The 15,833-nt window shown below is 38.2% G+C and overlaps 1 protein-coding gene across 1 annotated transcript in view; it reads left to right on the top strand.

Annotated features, from left to right (window-relative positions):
• The window catches only part of LOC126285435 (cubilin-like), a 780,558-nt gene that overhangs the window by 168,693 nt on the left and 596,032 nt on the right, over positions 1-15,833 (top strand). Inside the window, exons 19-20 of the mRNA XM_049984824.1 lie at positions 3,755-3,911; positions 6,965-7,164. Of these exons, the coding sequence (XP_049840781.1) occupies positions 3,755-3,911; positions 6,965-7,164 (357 nt within the window). The remainder of the gene's footprint in view (positions 1-3,754; positions 3,912-6,964; positions 7,165-15,833) is intronic.

Raw genomic sequence — 15,833 nt, forward strand, 5'->3', positions numbered from 1 at the left:
CTACTTCCTGACACTTAAATCTATACTCGATGTTAACAAATTTCTCTTCTTCAGAAACGCTTTTCTTGCCATTGCCAGTCTACATTTTATATCCTCTCTACTTCGACAATCATCAGTTATTTTGCTTCCCAAATAGCAAAACTCCATTACTACTTTAAGTGTCTCATTTCCTAATCTAATTCCCTCAGCATCACCCAACTTAATTCGACTACATTACATTATCCTCGTTTTGCTTTTGTTGACGTTCATCATATGTCCTCCTTTCAAGACACTGTCCATTCTGTTCAACTGCTCTTCCAGGTCCTTTGCTGTCTCTGACAGAATTACAATGTTATCGGTGAACCTCATAGTTTTCATTTCTTTTCCATGGATTTTAATACCTACTCTGAATTTTTCTTTTGTTTCCTTCACTGCTTGCTCAATATACAGATTGAATAACATTGTGGAGAGGCTACAACCCTGTCTCACTCCCTTCCCAACCACTGCTTTCCTTTCGTGTCCCTCGACTCTTATAACTGCCACCTGGTTTCTGTACAAATTGTAAATAGCCTTTTGCTCCCTATCAATGTAAAATTGGCCACAAAATTTTCTGTACTGTTGGCCTTCGGATGGACAGTTCTCATGGCACTGCACTAGCACTAGAACTACCCGAGGCATGTGCTGCGTATTCAATTACAGCAACAGCATCCGAGCTCACCAGTGTTTTGAATTTCATTATCATCTTCTTTAAACGACTTGATGACATCGGGCCTCTCCTCAGGCCCTCCAGTCAGTCATACTCTCTCAGTGCATGACTGTAATTACTGCTGTTCACAATAAACAGTTTTACTAAACGTGCATGGTCTCTCTTCTCGACAGTCATTCTATTCACTCTCATTATGGCTTGTCAGATGACACCATGGATGTTAGACCATCGTACAAGCAGTGTGCAACATTCGGTGGCCAAAATTGGAAATAATTTTTTTTTTCAGTATAAATCAATTCCACATTAACGAATCAGAATATCTACCAAGTTTTGCTACCATGTGATAATGACAGCCCACACTCGCTCTACATGAGTAGCTGCATTTTAATTATAACCACCTGGTACCTGTCATCAAAGATGAATTTTACACATTAGAACATGTGACAGCTGCTTTACTGATGCAGTTCTTTGTGACTCAGTCAGACATATCATCAGTTACAGATAGTTTTTAGACTCTTTGTTCTGAATATAATATCATCAGCAATAATATACAAAAGAACATAGAAGTTATGTAATATTTTATTTCACTTTGCATACTAGGTAAGGGTTTCTTTATGCCTTGTAGTAAGTTATTTACAAAATTTGCATAGTGATTATTAAATATATTGGGAACTTCTTGTTGCTCATTGATTTTAGAGGTTTTAAATAAGAGTCTTGTTTTTGTATTCAGGAGGCAGTTGATTTGTTCCACATGTTGTTACGACAATCCATATTGCCTGTGCTTTGTTTTAAGATGTAGCAACATAATTGTCATTATCCATACTTTTGACATGCGCAATACCTTTCTTGTGGAGTTTGACATATTGCTAACATTGCCCTACCTCTCTTGTGGCAGGTGGGGGGGAACATTGGAAGATTTGTTATTTGTAAAGTAATTTATGAGAAATCTTTTTGTGTCACAGTTGTTTACTCTATTTAACCCTCAACCAGGCATGCCATTTTTCATATCTGAGCTAGCATTGGGCATACTTTGTAAACATGTAAAGAACAGCTAGATGTCTTTATATTTTCAAGGTAAACACTATACTCAAAATCACAGCTTAATGTTACTTTAATTAAATGAAGATAAAATGGGCATACACTGTATGAGCTAAAGCCCTGTTTATTTAAAAAATTATGAAATGAACTTTCATTATCTTTCATTGTACCACTCTGTTGCCATGAACAAGCGTTACCCCACAGTAACAACCCACTCGAAGCATTAACACTAGGAGGACAGGCATTAATGAACCAAGTGGAAGGACGGCTACCAGTCAGTTTGACCAGTGATGTTTATCTTTTTTTTCAGTTTAACTTTTTAAGTATAGTGTCTATAAATGTTGCTAGTGTACTTTACTCACCCCACTGATGTGTTATGCTTATATTTTTCTATAGAAAGTATAATTAACTAATGAAAAAACAAGAATCGGAGTAAAGAATAAAGCATAAATACAATATTCACAGAAATTAAATTATTTACTAAACTTACAAACACAAATAAACACATAATTATAAAATACCTTATTTTATCTCTATGACATGTTCCCAGGCGAAGCTGTTGGGATCTGATGCACAGATCCCAGCCAACTGCAAATTTCTTTACAAATTATCTCAAAGACAACTGCCTCATCATGGGATTGTGCTGCTAGCTTGTAATATTGGACATTTTCATCCATGGATCGTAAATTTTTTCTCGCATAGCTCACTGTTTATTTTGCATTGTGGGGTGACAAAAGTCGTGGGATACTTCCTAATATCACGTCGAACCTCCTTTTGTCCAGAGTAGTGCAGAAATTTGATGTGGCATGAAGTCATTGGAAGTCCCCTGAAGAAATATTGGGCTGTGCTGCTTTAAAGGCATACCTAATTGTGAAAGTGTTGCTGCTGCAGGATGTTGTGCATGAACTCACTTAATGATTATCTCCCATAATGGGATTCATATCAAATGGGATTCATATGAGACGATGTGGACAGCCAAATATTTGCTCATCTACTACTTTAAGTGCCTCATTTCCTAGTCTAATTCCCTCAGAATCACATGATTTAATTCTACTACATTCCATTATCCTTGTTTTGCTTTCGTTGATGTTCATCTTATATCCTCTTTTCAAGACACTGTCCATTCCATTCAGCTGCTCTTCCAAGTCATGCCTCAAAGTTTTTAGTTCTTCTCCCTGAACTTTAAATCATACTCCATTTTTTTCTTGTATTTGCTTTACTCCTTGCTCAATATAGAGATTGAATAACTACCTCCCCTGTTGTTCCTATTGACTCTTATAACTGCCATCTGGTTTCTGTACAAATTGTAAATAGTCTTTTGCTCCTTGTGTTTTATCCATGCGTCCTTTAGAATTTGAAAGAAAGTATTCCAGTCAACATTATCGAAAGCTTTTTCTAAGTCCTTGTTATTAATTTTGTTAACACTAAGCTTGCACAGTCAGGTAGGAATGTACATTACTTTAATAAAGTGTGACTGTATATACTAAAATTACTGAATAAGTTCTTTCTAGTACCATGTAATACTTGATCAGTTTTGTTGGTTGTTTTTTTTCTCTCCTGGATATTGTGGGTAATAGGTAGAACTTATATATTGTAGAGGTATTCTTGGTGGAAACACTTTTTACTTATGAAATAAAGATTAAGCTTTATAAAAACCACATACCCAATCCACAGGTATGAGAAATCATTTATTCTTTCAGTATATATGTAGATAGGCTTTGGATGCATGGTAACCCATTATTTTCATTAAATGTGTGTGTGAAGGTTCAGTTAGAAAATCAAATTCAGTTATTTTTCAAAGAACATTGATTCATATAAATGTTGGCTTGTTGTCATGATTTTGAGCCCCTCTTACATAGTTTAGGTATTTTAATTTTTGAAATTTTATGTGCACCAGTGCATATATTATCTAAATAAGATTCACAAGAGGGAGAGGTAGGAAGAGATGGGTAAGGGTTGAGGGAAGAGTAGTGTGGGAGAAAAGAATCAAAGTTATATGTTTATTGTCTGTGTTGTGTTTGAATGTTGCAGCTGAGAGATGGAAATTCAGAGGAATCTCCACTGATTGGTCGCTACTGTGGAGTGTATGGCCCACCTACCTTTTTGTCAAACAACAACAAACTCTACCTTCGTTTCCGGACAGACATGTCAATAACCAGAAAAGGCTTTAGCATGAAATATCATGCTGGTGAGTGATACCAGTTAATGTCTGTTAATGAAATTATAAACTATTATGCAGATTAAATAATATTATCATTGCTGCAGTTTGCTGTCTTCTTGTGAATACATAAAGCTATTTCATTATATTTGTGTCCTTCACTATTATCTTCAGTGCTTAACTTTGATCATTTTCAAGTATATTGGTTAAAACTTCTGGAATGTGCAAATATTAGATAGCATTGCAGAGAATTTTACACCAATAACACTTACGTAGAGTCACTCTGTAGTATCACACTATTTCCCACAGAATGCCAAACAACTTGTGCAGGTTTTTCTTTATAACCTCGCATATGGTTATTATTTTAGAGAAACTTTGCATTGTTAGCTGCTCCAAGCAGAAGATGTGCTGCACAGTCTTTGTCATACCAGTAGGAGATAGATGTTACATTATCAGCTAAGTAAAACAATCTGTGCACTTTGCATGTTTATTTATATACAAAAGGTGACGTATAAATTTATGTTTTGGAGTGAGATCAGTATTGCCATATACAGGGTGAAGAAAAATCCAAAATGATCTTCCCAAAGCTTGGCTTCTACCAGTTTTTCCATTCGTCTGTAAAGAATTTGTGTTAGTATTTTTCAGCTGTGACTTATTAATCTGATAGTCTGGTAATTTTCACACCTGTCAACACTTACTTCTTTGGTAATGGAATTATTATATTTTTCTTGAAGCCTGAGGGTAATTCGCCTGTCTCATAAATCTTGCTCACCACATGGTAGAGTCTTGTCATGGCTGGCTCTCCCAAGGCTATCAGTAGTTCTAATGGAATGTTATGTACTCCCAGGACCTAGTTCCAACTTAGGTCTTTCAGTGCTCTCTCAAATTCTTCATGCAGTATTGTATCTCCCATTTCATCTTCATCTACGTCCTCTTCTCTTTCCATAACACTGCCCTCAAGTACATCGCCGTTGTATAGTCCATCTATAAACTCGATCCACCTATCTGCTTTCCCTTCTTTGCTTAGAACTGGTTTTCCATCTGAGCTCTTGATATTCATACATTTGGTTCTCTTTTTGCGAAAAGTCTCTTTAATTTTCCTTTAGGCGGTATCTATTTTACCCCTAGTGATATATGCCTCTACATTCTTACACTTGTCGTCTAGCCGTCCCTGCTTAGTCATTTTGCATTTCCTCATTTTTGAGACATTTGTACTCCATTTGCCTGCTTCATTTACTCTATTTTCTTCTTTCATCAATTAAATTGAGTATCTCTTCTGTTTTCCAAGAATTTCTACTAGCCTTTGTCATTTTATCTATTGATGCTCTGCTGTCTTCACTATTTCATCTCTCATTCTTCATCTCCCATTCTTCTTCTACTGTATTTCTTTTCCCTGTTCTTGTCAGTCGTTCCCTAATGCTCTCTCTGAAACTCTCTACAACCTCTGGTTCTTTCAGTTTGTCCATGTCCCTTTTCCTAAAATTCCCACCTTTTTGCAGTGTTTTCAATTTATTCTATAGTTCATAACCAATAAATTGTGGTCAGAGTCCACCTCTGTCCTTGGAAATGTCTTACAATTTAAAACCTGGTTCCTAACTCTCTGTCTTACCATTATATACTCCGTCTGAAACCTTCCAGTCGTCTGAAACCTTCCAGTGTCTCCAGCCTCTTCCATGTATACAACCTTCTTTCATGATTCTTAAACCAAGTGTTAGCTGTGATTAAGTTATGTTCTGTGCAAAATAGTACCAGGTGTCTTCCTCTTTCATTCCTTACCCCCATTCCATATTCACCTACTACTTTTCCTTCTCTTCCTTTCCCACTGTCAAATTCCATTCCCCCATGACTATTAAATTTTCGTCTCTCTTCACTATCTGAATAATTGCTTTTATTGTATTATACATGTCTTCAATCTCTTCATTATCTGCTGAGCTGGTTTGAATATAAACTTGTGCTACTGTGATTCTTAAACCTACTCTTGCAATACCCCTATTTGATTTTGTATTTATAACCCTGTGTTCACCTGACCGGAAGTCTTGTTCCTCCTGCCACTGAACTTCACTAATTCCCACTATATCTAACTCATAATGATGTCCTCCTGAAGAGTCCCCACCCAGAGATTTGAATGGGTGACTATGTTACCTTTGGAATATTTTACCCAAGAGGATACCATCATAATTTAACCATACAGTAAAGCTCCATGCCCCTGGGAAAAATTATGGCTATAGTTCCCCCTTGCTTTCAACCATTAGCAGTATCAGCTCAGCTAGGCCGTTTTTGTTAAAGTTACAATCATCCAGACTTTTGCCACTACAACTAGAGAAAATTCTGCTGCCCTTGTTCAGGAACCACACATTTCTCTGGTCTCTCAGCAGATAACCCTCAGTTGTGGTTGCGCCTATGGTTCGGTTATCTGTATCGTTGGGGCACACAATCTTCCCGACCAACAGCAAGTTCCATGATTCGTGGGGGAGGGGGTTAACTGGAGTAGTAGGGCATTTAAACCATTAGAAAAATTATTTGTAAACACATATTTTTTCCATTACATATATTTTTAAACAAAAATTGTATTCACATCAATGTGCCGATTTATTTTCTTCTTCACTGTTTGTTTCACAGGAAACAGAAAAGTTGTATTTATGGGTTATTGGCTTATGGTTAGCAAGAACAGTAAACAAGGCTCAATATCATTGAGATGTAGAGGATATATGGATAGTGAGGGGGCGGGGGGGGGGGGGGGGGGAGGGGGAATGGACATAGTAAGGGGCAAGAAGGAAATGGACAGGGAGAGGGTGAGGGAAAGATGGGTAGAAGAGGAGATGGACAGAGAGAGAGAGGGAGAAGGCAATGGACAGAGAGAGGGGGAGAATGAGAAGATGGATAGAGGAAAGAGTGAGAAGGAGATTGGGATATATATCCAATTTCCATGTATATTTAGCAATTGTGATTGCTTCAATAGTTGTTATATAAAAGCAGTTGCTTGCTGTTATGTTGTGTAATTCAGTAAAAAGAAATTGTACCTTATGATTGTGTTTTTCATAAAATCACAAAAAATGTTCTCCATGTCTGCATTTTGCTTACAGTTTGTGGTGGTACAATAACTGCTCCATCTGGACAAATACATTCTCCACTGTATCCAAATGTATACCCCAACAGCAAACACTGCATATGGCAAATCGAGCAGCCACTTGGAAAAGCCATTGAACTTAATTTTGTTGATTTTGATTTGGAATCTCTCTTCTTCAGGAGATTACATTCAGTGTGTCCATATGATGCGTTAGAGGTAAGTGTCAGAATTTTTCCAGTATTTTGGTAGATATTTTGGCAATGAGACTGTACATGAAGTTCAGTTTGAATGTTTTGAAAATGACTGGATTTTAATCAGTTGTCAGAGTTACAGAAAATACACTCAGTATTTATGTAGTTTAATGTGTTATTATGTATTTCAGTGACATGTGATTCTTATAAACTGTCAGTCCTATAATTTCCTGCTGAAATATTTTTCTCAGCTACTCAATTCTAGCATTTAGGGATTTACTTCCTAGGCAGTGATAGGTCATTGGTTCAACGAACTCAAGCATGAGAGAAATTGCATTGAAGATTAGCGATGTTCTGACAATATAGCAACATCCATTAACAAAGAAGATGAATTCCATGTTTAGAGAATGACTAAAGATGGAAGTTGCCGCACCAACCAATAAACCTGGATTCTTTTGACAACTATCAATAAGATTTTGTGTTTGAGTATTTTTCTCAGTTAACAGATGCCAAGCCGACCAGCTACAAAAAAAAAAAAAAAAAAAAAAAAAAAAAAAAAAAAAAAAAAAAAAAAAAAAAAAAACTAATCAGATATTTGAATTGTATTGAAATATGCTTGATAGTTTTAATTCTGACAGCTGTAAATAAATATTTGTCATCGTAACATGCAGAGAAATTTAACTGAACTATTTTGGTCCATAGGTGAAAGATAGACATTTTGATCTATGTTGATGATCCCTTAAAAAAAAAAAAAGTCTATGTGAACTGTCTAAGGTGCACTTGTATGTGACTGTCTTCCATCATGATAACTCACCTGTGGGACACTTCCATTTTTTACATAAATATACGAGGGTTGCCTAGAAGGTAATGCACTGCATTTTTTTTCTCAGCCAGAAACAATGCTACGAATGTGAAATGTTTCGTTTGTCTTATTTGAAGTCTCCTGAGTGAGCTCGTCAAGTTTTCATCACTTCTGACGGATAGCATAGCTGCAGGACACTTTCAAATTGTCATCTGTAGTCATGTACGTTACAAGCTATGTGCCATCATTTCTGCAAAGAAAGCAACTGTGGGGAATATTCATGAAGTTCTTGGAGCATCTGCTGTCAACAGAAGTACAATTAGTTGCTGGTCACAGACAGTGAGGTCATCAGAAGGCAGTTTGGTGGAGCTCCAAGATTTGCAGTGATTGGGGAGTTCATCCATGGCTGCCACACATGACATGTTGCAGGGAGCTGATGTTGCCATTCATGAGGACAAACGCATTATGACTTGGCAGTTGGTGCTGCATCTGTCAATCACCAAAGTAAATGTGGATGCAAATTATCTGGACTCTTGGATGTTCAAAAGTGTGTGCAAGATGGGTCCTAATGACGGATCGTAAAGTGCACAGAAAAAATGTTTGTCATGATTTTTTGCAATGTTTTGAAGCTGAGTGGGAGGCCTTTTCATTGTGGATTGTGACAGGTGATGAAACCTGGTTTACCGTTTTGAGCCCAAAACAAAAGGACAGTCGATGGAATGGAGTATTTCCCACTCCCCACAGAAGAAAAAGTTCAAAGCAACTGCTTCTGCCGGTAAGGTCATAATTACCGTGCTCTGGGACTGTGAAGGTGTGATTCTCATTGATATGATGCCAAGAGGCAGTGCCATTAATTCAGAAGCATTTGTCAACATGGTAACAAAACTTAAGACATGCTTCTGGTGCCTTCGGCTCCACAGCAGGAGATGTTCTGTTGCAACACAATAATGCTCAGCCCCACACAAGTCTGACGACTGCTGAACACATCGCAAAACAGGTTTGCGCAGTGTTACCCCAACCACCCACAGCCCTGACCTAGCCCCCTCAGACTTCCACTTGTTTGGGCCATTAAATGTTGCCATTCGTGGAAGACATTTTGAGGATGATGAGTGGATGATTCACACAATGAAGCAGTGGCTCCACCATCAGGACAAATATTGGTACTGACAGGGCATACACACTCTTGTTTCACACTTGAGGAAGGCCATAGAATGGGATGGAGATTACGTGAAAAAATTTCACACATGCTTTCGTGAATGTAATTCTTATTATGTTCAATGAAGAATTATTGTTGAAGAAAAAAGAAATGTGGTGCATTACTTTCTGGGCAACCCTTGTATATTATATATCTGGAATCAAATTTTGTCAAAAATAATTATCTTCAAATTTATTGACAAATTTGTATTGATATTTTAATTAGTTAATAGCAATTAAAAATTGTTTTTGAGATGAAACAAATTACCTTTATTGAGATATTTTGATTTCATACTTCAACTGCAGTAGTCCAGTTGCTTCAATATGCTTTTGAAAGAAAGTGTCATAAAAGTAAGTTGAGCATTGCTCATGAATCAGATCTCATGAGATAAGTTCATGGATGCTATCCCCCACAAAACCCATTATGCCACTGTGAGCTGTAAATGGTTGTGACTTCCAACAAATGTTACTAATGTTGGGGACAATTTCTAAATGGTAAGAAAGAAGGGAGAAGATGAAACCTAGTGCCAGCACATAGCCTGCTCCTGTCAAATAGCACCAAATGCATCGTTCGGCTTAATTCCACATTCAGCAGACAGATATAAATAAACTGTGTTACATGCACTAGCTTTATATTATACTGTGGATGGTTTGAATATAATCCAGGACGTTGACATGAAGTCTGTTCATCAGGAACATTAGGTCACTAGCTCACTTCTCTTTACTAGTCACAATATTGTTGATGAAAATATTTTCCACTATGTTAGCAAGATTTGAACCTGCTACCTCATAGTTGTACATTATTGCAGAGGTGTCTGCTAGCACTTTTGACCATGAATGTAGGTTCCTGTGTCCACATGACTGCACAGATGTAGCCTCACAGGAGATCTTACTCTTTCCAGAGCAAAATAAATCATGTACAATAATGTTTTGACAAGTGAATGAGACTCTCACTTTCAAACATTTCTACACAATCTCACCAAAATGACAACTCATGAGCTTTGAGAGAAAGGCTTATTGGATACAACTGAGGAAGAGTAGTTTTAGAATATGTGCAGGTAAATTTTAGAAACATCAGAGAGTAACAATACTTTGTAACCATGGTGTTAACAATTAGATGAAGGAAGCTCTGTTTACATAAATAAGTTAAATAAAAACTTATAGTTAGTAGGTAAAGTAAGAAGCTAAATGAGCTGTTAGTTTTATCTATTACCACTTTCTGTCCAAAAATCCCAGTTAGACATAGTGAGAGTTTTCCATGTTTTTAATTTGTTTTGCAAGGGAAATAACTAAGGAATCCAATGGCTTTGGGTATTTGAGTTCCTTTAGTGGGGCTAGGGTCCTTCAGTAGAGGAAGTGCCACTAGAAAAACATCAGACAATGTCTGGTCTGCATATTAGGAGCAGAATAGTGTTTCTTCCTCATATCACTGAGTACATTGTCTGGGGTGATGAGCTGATTGGTAATTCCCTTGCACAACCTTTTGGCAATTCCCTTACACAACCTTTTGGTATTTCCCTTGCACAACTTATAAGTGGAATGAATGACAAATCCATGCAATGTGTCAAATGACACAGCACTCTCCACAGGTGACTGACACTTGCTTTGACATCCAATATGAGAATTGTGCAAGGGCTGTTTATTCATGACCAGGACCAATTAAATAAGCAGCCTCAGTTGAAGCCACTATCATGATACACTGGAGATCACATTGAAATGCCAGGATTCCAGGAACACTGGAGGTGGTTAGATACTAATTTATGTGGGCACAACAAACAAAAACAAAGTCATTGCATTTAATGACAAAAAATTATATTGGGGATGTGTTTCACTGCCTGTACTGAAGAATTATCTCTTGCAAATTTCAATGTCTTTAATGAGTATACAAGAAGCACACAAAAAGGAAACCAGTACCCTAGAAACCAAGATTGTGGAAAGTGCTATGATGATGAATCGTGAATTCCCTTCGTCTATTAACTTCTGTGTTTACCTCTACTTGAACCTGATTACTGTAGTGCAGTGTAGGCCATCGTTTACAATTTTTAACCCTCACACTTTTCTCCATCACCAATTTAACTATTGCTTGATTATTCAGGACATGTTCTATCAATCTATCTCTTAGTTCATCCAGTTACTGTAGTGCAGTGTAGGCCATCGTTTACAATTTTTAACCCTCACACTTTTCTCCATCACCAATTTAACTATTGCTTGATTATTCAGGACATGTTCTATCAATCTATCTCTTAGTTCATCCAGTTTGTGCAGTAAATTTGCCACCTTCCCAACCCCAGAAATTACTTCAGGGAAGTCATTTTCCTGCATAGTCAGTATTATTTTGAAATAAACACTTTATATTTAGTGATAGCCAATCTCCTGGAGCACTGTCAAGCTACATCACAGAAAGAAACTATAATGCATGAGGCCTGGCATATAGCACACATCTGTGTGAAGAGAGCAACATGGGATGACATCTCTAATAAGGATTTTGCGCAACTGTAGTGGTTAAGGGCACAGTTGTCTCACATGTGAAATTCATGTATAAAAAGGACCTCTACTTGGGTTTCATCGCAGTGCCATAATGCAGAACATTAAAATACATTGCTGTAACTGTTTAAAATGAAAATTCTCATGAAGTGGTCACCATCTCAAAATCTAATAACTTCATTTCAAAATAAAACACAGTATGGAAAAACATGGCTTACCTCAAGAATTCACAGTGAGTGTTGACCAATACACCAGTTATTACCACTTGAAATTTTCTGTGTATTTATTTTTACACTAATTAAATCTACATAGAAAAGGTGAAAAATCATTTAAGGTTTGTGAGACTTAAATCATTATAGAAACAACAAAAATAATAACTGATAAGAGTAAGGTAATCAACATTTTTAATAATAATTTGCTAGCGGTGGCTCAGGAGATTGATGTTGGCATTTCCAGACTGATGCAAGAAGCAGTGCCATGTGAAACAAATTCCCAAAAATACTCCTAAATGTTGTCTGCTTGACCTCAAGTTCTTAAAGGCTGGAAACATTGTTTAGCAGTGAGGGTGTATGATGTGTGGGCTGATTGTATGTTTGGTTATGTCAAAGTAAATTGGAAAGGGATTTGAAGAGTCATTGTACATTTGATAGTTGATTATAAGGAGACAGACTGATCGTCTGACCATCAGCATAAAAGAATGAAGAAACTATTCCTATTTTTTATTACTATGAGGTAGTGCAGAAGTCAAGCATGAGTTTAGATACTTTATAACTTTTTTTTTTTGGAAAAGCATTTAATTATTTCTGTCTACAGTGGGAATTAAATGGCTGGAAAAGGTCAAAATACTAGATGTGAAATGTGAAAACTTGTGTGTTTCAAATAACCACCATTCACAGCTTCACAAAGAGTAGCTCTTTGCATTACATTGTTCATAATTTTGTCAAGAATTGCTTCCTGTAACTCATTGATCATGACACGTATATTGTTTTTGAGCTGTTCGATGCTTGCTAGTTTGTTACCATAGTTCTTTGAGATATCCCTAGAGGAAGAATGTGGGGCTTTTAAGTCCCGAGACTGTGATGGTCAGTTGTTTTGTTGCCAAGTCTCGGAAGTGAACTGCATACCTAGGACAGGCTTGTGCATCAGTTGCACTATGTACAGGAAAAAACTTTAATTCCATTGTTAAACTTCTCTGCAGTGACTTTCTGTTCTTCTCAAGCTGAGTTGCATATCTTCATGTTGACATTAGGATGGTAATTAAAACTGTCCCTCACATGTTGAATGTTTTTGGGAGTTTGAACTGAATGTTGTCTAATTGTTCTTGAGCAATCACAGACTGAATTAGGTTCCTGAAAATGTGCTACAGGATGGAGCATCATAGTTAGGTGAGGACACTAGCATGCATTGAAGTGCCAATGGTATGCTCTTTGAGTGAGGATGATGGATTTTTGATTTTCAGAATAAAGTTTTATAAATTTTGTGTGCTGTTTAGAACTCAGTCTCTCCTTGGAGTATTTCCCAATGTACCTCTCAGTCCTGAAAAAGGAAAAAAAATGAATTTAAAAACTACAGAAAAGATCTATGAAACACAGGAACCCATGTACAGTGTCTGGACCATCCTGTATTAGTTCCTTCATCAGAGGAAAAAGAGGGATAGGTTCGATATAGTTTGAAAGAAGGGGCAGGTCGCTCAGATGTCAGGATGAGAGATGCCCACCTGTTGTGAGGACGAAGGGAAAGAAAGTTCAAAGGGCAGGTGTAGAGAAAGTAGGAAGTAAGTCAAAGAGAACTGTTCCACCATCATTCCAGTACTGACATAGGAGTAGAGTAAGAAGCAAAAGAAGGATAGAGGAAGTGAAATGAAAAGTGAAGTGAACATTTCAATTAAAAACTGAAAGAAGATTGCAAAAAAACAAGAGAGAGACAGAGAAAACTGAAGCAGAGGGAGGGAATGATGTTTAAAAATGAATAAAGAAAATATCTGAGTCAATAAGTAAAATATAAAAATATTATGAAAGGGTAGATTGCTGCTCACCACATAGAGGAAGCACTGAGTCACAGACAGGCACAATGAAAAGACTGCTGCACAATTCAGATTTTTGTCAAAAGGCCTTCTTTGGAAACAGAAAGCAGACACACATTCGCACTTAAGCACAAATCACAGACACATGACCACTGTGCCTTGACTGTAACTGTGACTGACCTGAAAAGCAGTTTGGGTTGAGTGGTGGGGGTGAGGAAGAGGCATGAGGCAGGGAGGGAGAGGGATAGCAGGGCAGGGCAGTGGAAGGTGTTGTGCTGCCCACGAGAATGTGAAGGAACATGGTGGAGACAGGGTAGGGATGCTAGGTGCAGAGTCAGGACTCTGTACTGAGAGAGATTTGTGGCAGGGGGGGGGGGGGGGGGGGGGGGGAGAAGGAGAATGGGGATCAGAAAAGAGAGAGGTAATAGGAGAGAAGGGGCAAAGTCCAGTGTTTGCATTAGGGGTATAGAAGGCATGTGAGCTGCTGGAATGGGAGTGGGGAAATGGTATAGGACTGGGACTAGCAGAGGTTGAGAATGGGAGTTACGGGAACAAAGAGTGTTTTGTAGGGAGAATTCCCATCTGTCCAATTCAGAAAACCTGGTTTTGATAGGAAGGATCAAGATGATGCAGCCTATGGAAGGATCAAGATGATGCAGCAAGTTCAGCAGCAGGATTGTCTGCAGACAGACAGCTTGTTAATTGTCATACCCTCATAGAAAGCAGCACAATAGTTGCAGCTTAGTTTGTAGATCACATGGCTGCTATTACAGGTGGCCCTGTCTTTGATGGGATGGGAGATGCCTGTGATAGGCCTGAAGTGGGAGGTAGTGGATGTACTGTATGTGATAGATCTGCTCATTGCTACAGATATGACGACCATGTGTAGCTAAATGATTTGGAAGAGACTTCTTGGCAGGGAGTAAGTAGCAGCTGGTGAAGTGGAGGTATTGTTGGTGATTGGTATGTTTGATGTGGATGGAGGTACTGATGTAACCATCTTTGACATGGAGGTCAACATCAAGGAAGATGGCTTATTGGATTGTGGAGGACAACGTGAAGAGAATTGGGGAGGAGGTGTTGAAGTTCTGGAGGAATGTGGATAGGGTGTCCTCATCCTTGTTCAAGATCACTAAGATGTTGTCAGTGTTTCTGAACCAGGTGAGGGATTAGGGATTCTGAATGGTTCCGCTAGATGGTCCATGAATAAATAGGTTGGGCAGTGGAAGGTTGCTGCTACATGGGTGCCCATTGTTATACCACAGATGTGTTTGTAGATGGTGACTTCAAATAAGAAGTAAATGTAGATGAGGGTATAGTTTGTCATGGTGATAGGAAGGAGATTGTACGCTTGGTGTCAGTCGTGTGTTGGGAATAATAGTGTTCGGTAGTGGCAAGGACATAGACATTGGGGATGTTTGTGTAGAGGTGGCAGTGATAGTGATAAGAGGGATTGATAGTGATGAGCAGGGTGACGGGCAGTAAAGGAACAGAAACTATGGAGTGTTGGTGGAGGGAATGACTGGTGTCTTTTATATAGGAGGATAGGGTACATGTAATGTGCTGAAGATATGGTCTGTGAGAGCAGAGATTCTCTCAGTGTAGACACAGCAACTGAAAACAGTCAGACCTGTTGGGTGGTTTGGTTTATGGAGTTTAGAAAGCACGGGAAGATATGAGTGAGGAAGTGATAGGGATGAGGACGGAGATAGACTTGTGGGAGAGGATCTGGGATGGGGCAAAGGATTTGAGGATTGACTGAAGATCCTCTGGATTTCTAGAATGGGGTCATTGTGGCAGGGTTTGCAGGGGGACAAATCAGACATCTGGTGGAGTCCCTCTTCCAGATGGTCTCTGCAGTGCAAAACCACATGAGCTCTGGAGTGCAAAACCACAGTGACGGGGCCTATGTTTGCAGGTAGGATTATAAGGTCCGTATCAGTTTTTAGGTGGTGGGTTTCAGTTCTTTCTGCAGATGTTAGATTGGTTTCTATATCAAGTGATTTTCTGAATGATGATGAGGTAAGATTCTAGGCTTGGAAATTAATAAAATCTGATTGGGAGAAAAGGTAATGGATCACGATTGGGTGGTGTAGTGACCTGAGTCAGGCAGGGTTCAGTATAGGTTTTGGATTGAGTCTGTTTGATAGGATTGGTGGTGAAAAAGTATTTCCATAGTAGGGACTGGGAG

Source organism: Schistocerca gregaria, chromosome 8 (genome assembly GCF_023897955.1).
Source record: "Schistocerca gregaria isolate iqSchGreg1 chromosome 8, iqSchGreg1.2, whole genome shotgun sequence".
Classification (NCBI taxonomy): domain Eukaryota; kingdom Metazoa; phylum Arthropoda; class Insecta; order Orthoptera; family Acrididae; genus Schistocerca; species Schistocerca gregaria.